Source organism: Phoenix dactylifera, unplaced genomic scaffold (genome assembly GCF_009389715.1).
Source record: "Phoenix dactylifera cultivar Barhee BC4 unplaced genomic scaffold, palm_55x_up_171113_PBpolish2nd_filt_p 000643F, whole genome shotgun sequence".
Lineage (NCBI taxonomy): Eukaryota > Viridiplantae > Streptophyta > Magnoliopsida > Arecales > Arecaceae > Phoenix > Phoenix dactylifera.
Window position 1 is genome coordinate 17,595 of NW_024068034.1, and position 8,276 is coordinate 25,870.

Here is an 8,276-nt window from a genome sequence, read left to right on the forward strand (position 1 = left end):
AATCTCCTTACACAGAAATAAATCCTAATAAACCCACAAATAACACAAATAACCCACAAATAATCCCTAAAATGCAAATTAGCCCAGAAATAAAATAAACCACAAATAAACCCTAAAATGCAAATAAACCCAGAAATAAAAATAAACAAATATGCAAATAAAATAGGTCTGACTTAATCCGGGGGCTCAGGATCATCTGGATGAAGGGCTCTGATGTCCCCATCAACTCCTCCCAGATGAGGAAAACTCGACCCCGTCAAGTACAGATCTGGCCGGCTGTCGTACTGCTCCAGAAGATCGGGATCAAGGCGCTGCAACTGTGCTCTGGAGATCCACATCACATCAGACTTTGGTCGACCTTTCCACCGAACAAGGTAACGTTGGTAACCACCGTTCCTGATTGAAATAACCTGCTCATCCAATATATATTCTATTTGTTCTCTGCGTGCATGAGATTTGGGAGGTGGTGGCTCAACAGCAGGTAATAGGTCAGGGTGTCCAACATGGGCAGATATATCAATAAAGGGGTCAGAAGGCATGAATATTATCTTTTTGTATGGGACTAAATCTTCAATATTAAATGTCGCACTAATCCCATAGTCATCAGGAAGATCCACAACATATGCATTCGAACTATTTTTCTGGAAGATTTTGAACGGTTCTGCACTCCAAGTTTGCAATTTCTTAAACGTATTTGAAGAAAATCGTTCAAGCCTAATTCTTATCATGACGTAATCTTTTTCACTTAACTCTTTATAACGTCTGTGTAAATCAGCAAGGGATTTATATTTTAAGTTATTTAAGTGACTACAATTGCTGATTTCTTGATGCAATGAATATGGATGTGATGCAATTGATTGTGCAGACTCAACGACTCTATACTGATGAGACATGAAAGACAAGTCTATGGGTTGCCTAGGTTTGTAATCATGCATCACTTCGAATGGACTCATACCTATGGACTTGTTAACCGAACTATGATATGCAAACTCAACTGTCGATAATATTAAATCCCAGGTCCTAGCATATGCATTTGGGTTGAGCCTATGATGTGGAAGGTTGGGCAGAAATACTCCGGGAACTAGATCAATTGCGTGTTGGATATCATGCATCGGAGAAAGTGCATCCGGAAGATCATCAGGGACTACATCATTAAACTCATCTAGAAGGAAAACTACTATAGGGGAATATTCAAGATTGGACTCTACATGGGTATCTTTAGCTACAAGTGCCAATTCAGGTGACTGGCTCTCAATATCTGTCACTACCTCTTCCACAGTAGTGATGTGAAGTGGCTTGATTGTACTTAGATCAATAGTCTCCCTTTGGGAATCATTTTGGACAAAATCTAATTCTATAGTTTCGTCTTCCAAGTCTTCTTCATAGTCTTCTATATTTGGTTCATAGACTTCTTCGACATATTCGACCTCTTGGCTCCTAGCTTCTGGTTCAGTAATCAGGTAGGTCATAATGGAACATTGGGATGCTATATGGTCGAATTGTTGACATATTGAGCATTGGGTTTGGTGCCCAAAAAAATGGGGAAGGATTACAAGTGGTGCAACCAAACCGATTTTAGGTTGGGCTGCAACAGGGGTTGGCGGTGTAGGGGTCCTAGAATTTTGCATGAGCTCACGGATCTCTTGTGTGAATTCCTTGTATCCAGCCCGCATGGCAACGATCTGTTCCTTGATAGACCTCAAAATGTCGGAATTCATGGTAGCTACAGGGGTTTTAGGTTGACTGAGATAGTACTCCATATCACTACAGGTTGACATGCAATGATGACACTGGGTGATGATGTGAAATGCAGTGTCACTAATGAAACCCTAATAACTATGATGTAGAACCAAATTTAATGCAGGACAACCTACTAATGCAATCTATTATGATTTCAGAAATCAGCAAGTCTTCACAAAAATAACTTAAAATTTAAATGTTGCTGATTTTTACTTCGGTTATTCAGAATTAAGGATTAAGATTATTCAATTTAAGAAATTAAATTGCAATCAAGTAGTACAGTTGTTCTGATCCTAAATCAATCTGATCGAAGAATGTTGAGAAGCATCCAGTTGTTAGGGTGTGCTAATTTAATATTTAGATTTTAAAAGGGCAAATAGGATGGGTTTGAAAGTAGGGGTTTTATGTTCTGAATTTTGACAGCAAAAGTAAGTTTTCAAAATATGGCTATCATGCAAGAGAACTAGAACATAATTAAATGAACAAGCCCAAGAAAAAAGTGGAAACCTATCACCTGTCGGAAAGTAGACGACCAGAGTCGTTCGCTCGTGGATGATGATCAGGAGTGCGATTGTAGCTGATGGATCGTTCAAAGAGCTCGAATTGGATTTGTGCGCAGCAACTCGTCGGGCTTGCTGTGAAAATGGGCCTGTTGAACCCAAAATAAAGGAGAATGGTTGTGGTGGGGCCGTATGGGCCTGATGGGTCTTCGGCCCAACAAGAAAGAGAGGGAAGAGGAGGGGGGGGCAAAACCGGGGAATGATCCAGATGAGTGTGGAGAGAGTTTCACCGTTGGAACCCTTGATGAAATGAAAGAGGGAGGGAGAGTTGGAGATGGGCAAGGTGCCGTGAGGAGTGGTCGGGATAGATGAAGACGGGGGGTGGGGGGGGGGGGGGGCAACAGTGAAGGCGGCGGCGGCGGGTGAGGCGACGGGGCGGTCGGACTCAGTCGGCAGCAGAGGAGACGGAAGCGGTGAGCGGCGACGAAGGAAGAGGAAGGGGCGGAGCGCGGCGGCGGGGAGACAAGGCGGCGCTGCAGTGGAGGCGGAGGCGGTCACAGCACGGGGGTGGCGCTGCGTGCAGGCGGCAGAGGAAGAGAGCGGTGGTGAGCGGCGGAGGGGCGCGGCGGCGCTCGGCGACGGTGCGGCGACGGCAACGGTGGTTAAACTCTGGCGGCGGGGAGGCTCCGTGGACGAAACGGCGGCACCTCGGCGGCTCGGCGAAGACGGCGTCGGCGGGCAGACGATTGGGGAAGAAGAACAGGTAAGGTGTTTTTTTTTTTTCCTTTCTTTCTTTCTTTTCTTTTTTTTCCTTTTTTTTTTAACGCACGTGCGATCACGTGCGGAGCTTTGTGGATCCGGGTTTCGGGTTATCGGGTTGGACCCGACCCGATACTCGTCACAGATTTGTCACGTGTAAATCACGTGCGGGGCCTACTTTTTTTTTTTTTTGGGGATCCGGGCTACCGGGTTGTGGGCTAACGGGTGTGAAGCTTACCCGTTAAGCAATTTTAAACCTCCCGACGGTTCGGGAGGGTTCTCCGACCCTTGCGGCGGCGGCTGCGGGGCGGGGCTCCGATGGCCGTGGCGGAGGGCGGTGATCTCGGCTGCGGCTCCGTGTTCCGCGGCGACGGACGGCGGCCAGTGGCGCGAGGGATCTTCTCCGGCCAACTGTGGACCGCGTGGTTGGAATCCTTGGCGGCGTTGCTAACGGGGGGAGGGCACATCCCGGTGGTGCTCAATGGAAGGGGAAGTGGGGTGCTCGGTGGAAGGAGAAGCAGCGGCCGGCGGTGAGACACAGGAGGTGGAGCACGGCGAAGGGTACTGCTTGGCGGAGGCGAGCGGGGTGGTGTGGCGGCGTTCCTCTCCCGTATCCGGCCACAGACGGTGGCGGCAGGTCGCGGCCGAAAGGGCTTTCCGTCGGACCAGGGGCGGCGGGTCTCCGTGGGTCGCGGTGGTCTCCGGTGGTGAATCGGCCGCGAGCGTGCCCTCTTCCGGGTGGGGCGGCCACGAGCGGGCAAGGGAACAACAGGAGCAGTGGAAAGGCAGGCCTGCTAGAGGTGTCGGGTTTTCTCCTCTGGAAAACAGAAGGAGGGTTTTCTTCTCTGTTTTTTTTTTTTTTTATCTGATGAGAACCGAGAGGGAGGGAACGTGGGCAGTTGAGGGAGGAGAGTGGTGAGGTGAGGCAGCGCAGCAGGCCGAAAGTGGAGGTGGCGGAGGTGATCCGTTCTAGGATCTCCGGGCTTTGGCGACAGAGGCAAAGCCGAAGCTCTGATACCAAGTTGGTGTAGAGCCAAGTCCGGGAAGGCAGACTTCAGTGGATACGATGTACTCACGTTGCAATTTTAAATCAGGAACAGAAGAAGAGGGAGAAGAGAAGGAGGAAGAGGAAGAGAAGAAGGAGAAGAGAAGGAGAAAGAGAGGAGGAGGAGACGTGGGAAGAAAATTGTTAATCTTTCATTTAAACCCTAATCATGAAAAGAGGTCCCTATATATAGGGCCAAAATACAAAATTTGCATAAATTCCCTTATACAGAAATAAATCCTAATAAACCCACAAATAACACAAATAACCCACAAATAATTCCTAAAATGCAAATAAGCCCAGAAATAAAATAAACCACAAATAAACCCTAAAATGCAAATAAACCCAGAAATAAAAATAAACAAATATGCAAATAAAATAGGTCTGACTCAATCCGGAGGCTCAGGATCATCTGGATGAAGGGCTCTGATGTCCCCATCACGACCGTACCGAATTCTTGGCAGGACTCAATGGAGTCTGTTGTATTGTTTTGCCAAAGGAGTCTGGTCTATCTTGAAAATGGTAAGCTATGAAGACAAAACGCTCAATTTTTGGCCGCCACCATCTTATGGTTGTGTTGTAGTTTTCTGCACGTCAATCATGTGGTATTGTTAGAATTTGTGATTGAAGATTATAATTGATTGAAGATAGATCGGAGATCTCCATGTCTTAAATAGTTTTTTGATGTGAAGGAGGTTTGACCACCCAAAATTTATTGGATCGTGACAATATTTACAGTGTTATTGTTACAGTGCGTGAGGTCTGAACCAGTACCAGAGAGGAAGAAGGAGATCTATTGTGTAAGCTCCATATCTCACATAGTCTAATACTATATTAAACATAATTTAATGCCCCCTGGCAAAATCAGAAGATGTCAAAGAATCTTGTAAATATAGATCCAAATTTCTTCATTTTTTCCTCCAATTTATCTCTTAAATTTTCAAGGTATCAAAGCATACAGTGATCCATTAATATCGTTGTGCTGCATATTGTTTTCTCTTCTAAAGAAAAGGGCCCGACCGAAGTCTCTTATTGCAAATGCACACCATTTTATTTTGCGACTAATAGAAGTATGGTTTGATTCAACCTTTATCAAGCTGCTCGGTTTGTTCGGCAATCCTAATTGTACCATGCTCGCTAGGCTGGTCGATTTGAAATTTTTAAATGAATGGACCTGATTTTCCATAAAAGTTAATTATCTGAAAAAACTCAAGATATTTTTTCTATGGCTTACATTAAAAAATAAATATTAGTGAAGGTTTTAATAAGAAAGAAAGGAGTCGAATTTTTGAACGCACATATATTAATTAATTTAAAAGCACCAACTAAGTCTTTACACTCCTCTGAGCGTTTATAAAAAGACGACAAACGACAGCCCATCATGCCATCCACAGCCCCACACTCTCTAGTCTCTCCCAGTTATTATCCCTAACTCGATCTAAGCCTCCACCACATCTCCACCGTCCGATGAGGCCAGCACCATCTCCGGATGCACCTTCTCCGCTCCGATCGTCCCGTCCAACGCGTTCGGCCTCCCCAGCGACTTCAACGCCAGATGCGCCGCCTTCTGCCCCGATACCATCATCGCCCCAAACGTCGGCCCCTGCAACGCCCAAAGATCCGCTCAACCTTTTGAACAAAACCCAAAAAGAAACGAACGGAGAGAAAAAAAAATATCAAATGGATGGATTTTTTTTACCATTCTTGGGGCGCCGTCGATCTCGGCGACTTCCATGCCGGTAACGATCATCCCCGGGACGATCTCCCTCGTGAGGCGGACGATCGCGTCCTCCGCCGAGTTCATGTCGAGCGCCTTCATCCCCGGGACTGAGTCGATCATCCCGATGTCCTTCAATCGCTTCACTCCGGTAGCTCCGAACGGGCCGTCATGCCCGCAGGAGCTCACCACAACCTTGGACTCCATCACGTTCGGATCCATGCACGACTGGGTATCGTGGTTCATCGACACCAGAGCCCAGTTGGTGACCACTCCGGCGACTCTCCCCTCCTTGACGATGAGGTCCTCCACCGCCACGGCGTTGAAGAGCTTGACGTTGGGGCGGGCGAGGAGGCGGCTCATGATGGTGGAGGTGAACAGCGCCGCGTGCTTGATGACGACGTACGAGTCCTGCTCGTCGTAGGGGATGCCGAGCTCGTTGAGGAAGAGGTGGGCGGGCTTCCGGACGACCATGGCGGAGAAGAGCTGGCCGCCGAGCCACGCGCCGCCGCCGGGGGAGACGGACTGCTCCACGATGGCGACGTTGACGGAGGGGTCCTTAGAGAGCTCGTAGGCGCAGGAGAGCCCGGCGGAGCCGGCGCCGACGACGACGACGTCGGTGTCGGCGTAGGTGATCATGTCTGTCATATACCGCCGGGTCATCTCGCGGGAGACGATCGACTCCTTGATGGGGTCGAAGCGGATGGAGTTGAGGTCGTACTTGGGGGTGGCAGCGGAGGCGGAGATGGAGAGGCTGGCTGAACTCGGGGAGCGGCCGGCGGCCGCAGCGGTGGAGACGCGGGAGGGTAGCGAGAGGCCATGGAAGGAGGAGTGGTGGTGGTCAAGGAAGGGGGTCTTGGGCTTGGAGGCGAGGGAGGAGGTGGCCATGGTCGCCATTTTCTGAGGAGAATTAGTGTTTCGAAGCTTTTTTAGGAGGGGATCGGGGATGGGATGAAGAAGGAGAAGGGGGTGGACGGGTTTATGTAGTAGAAGGCGAGGCGGTGGGAGGAAAAATCTTTGTAGGGGAGAAGGACACGTGTAAGCTGGAGAATGAGGCTCTGTGTATGGTGGAGATTTTTTTGGATTTAGTAATTGAATTATTTAAGATTAAAATTGTCGTGCACTGGATTAATTGTGCCAATTAAATTGTTCTTGCTTTGGTTTAATCTATTAGCTAACTAATCGGGAGAGATTTGGGTGCGGACCGTTCCTTGCTCCTTTTCCACCGTTGTGATGGATGCAGTCACCGGTACGGGTAAGGATACCTCCATCATTGCATATGCATGCATCAATGCATGAATCCTGCATGCTTGCATGTCTCCCACGCATAGGAAGTGTAATAGGTGCGTGCTTGTTTCAATGAATCAAACAAACATTCTACATTTTTAATCATACTTTGAGTTTTAAAATAATATATGCATTAACTTGTGTAAAGCCAATTTCAGTATGAAGCTAAACTATATGAGTCAAATAAGAATTCCAGCATATTTGAGCATATGTTCTCTGAGTTGGATTTCATTAAATTTGATTGGGTGTAATTGGAGGCCAATTCACTAAATTAAATTGCATTTTTTAAAAAATTGAATTAGTGAGCTTAAGTTTATGAGCTCGTGGGATTATTTGATGGGAAGGCCTTTATGCTGCCTTTAAATTGTTTGAACTTTTTTACTTTGTTTTCGGGAGAAATATGGTAACTAACTAAATCTAAAAGTCACTAGAATCATCCAAATCAAATAATTAATAATACTATATAGATACTATATAAATTGTGCAATAGATGACTAATATTGGGACAGCAAATATATATCTACATTGTTGTCTTATAGATGGATTCATTTGGTGATATAAAGTACGTACAAATATCTCAAATTAATTTTGTTATCGTTCAATTTGAAAGTTGTTGTTATTGAGAATTGGCACAATTAAGATGCCAAGCTATGAAGTTGTTGAAGAGCTCAGACAATTGCCTATTGAGATTGGTCGAAGATTGCGATGTACCTCCGAAATAGCAAAGTAGTGGTCGTTATGCTCGGATGGCAATGACCCCGTAGCTCCTAAGATGGTACTGAAAAGAGAAGATCATGCTTGAACCTTCATTCAGCACGAGTTTTGATGTAAAACAGCAAAAACGAAAAAGATCTTTTGCCAGAAACTATTAAGAAAGGAACCTCCAATGTCTAAGTCCTATAGACTTTCAGAAAATAGCAGAGAGTCCTCCAGCAATTCAGTCAGCTCGGTGCTTTAGTCGGATAAATTTTTAGCGACAACAATTAAGATAATAATAATATTTGAAGTTAAATTTAATTTTATTATTTTATTTTTTTTATAGCATGTTTTATTTTAATTTCTAATTATTTGTAAAAATGATGAGTGGAAACTCATCCAACCCGATTACAAATGGATTAGATATGCAGCTTTTTCAGCAAACCCATCCATTGCCACCGCTATATTTCTGAGTCTAAAAATTTTAAAATTATAAATAAATTAATTTAATAATAAATCTCAGTTTAATCCC

At 45.8% G+C, this 8,276-nt stretch overlaps 1 protein-coding gene across 1 annotated transcript; it reads right to left on the minus strand.

Annotated features, from left to right (window-relative positions):
- Nucleotides 1-5,321: 5,321 nt before the first annotated feature.
- On the minus strand, nucleotides 5,322-6,725 carry LOC103721429 (thiamine thiazole synthase 1, chloroplastic-like). Its single transcript, XM_008811629.4, has 2 exons — nucleotides 5,744-6,725; nucleotides 5,322-5,647 (listed from the first exon to the last, which is right to left on the minus strand). The coding sequence occupies exons 1-2, from the start codon at nucleotides 6,656-6,658 to the stop codon at nucleotides 5,483-5,485; spliced, it is 1,080 nt and encodes a 359-aa protein (XP_008809851.1). The 5' UTR covers nucleotides 6,659-6,725; the 3' UTR covers nucleotides 5,322-5,482.
- Between the last annotated feature and the right edge of the window lie 1,551 nt (nucleotides 6,726-8,276).

Excerpts from the sequence above, each read along its gene's own strand:
- LOC103721429 (XM_008811629.4), bottom strand. The coding sequence starts at position 6,658 with ATGGCGACCATGGCCACCTCCTCCCTCGCCTCCAAGCCCAAGACCCCC. Across the intron at positions 5,648-5,743 it reads TCGACGGCGCCCCAAGAATG|GGGCCGACGTTTGGGGCGAT; the intron begins GTAAAAAAAATC and ends TGGGCGTTGCAG.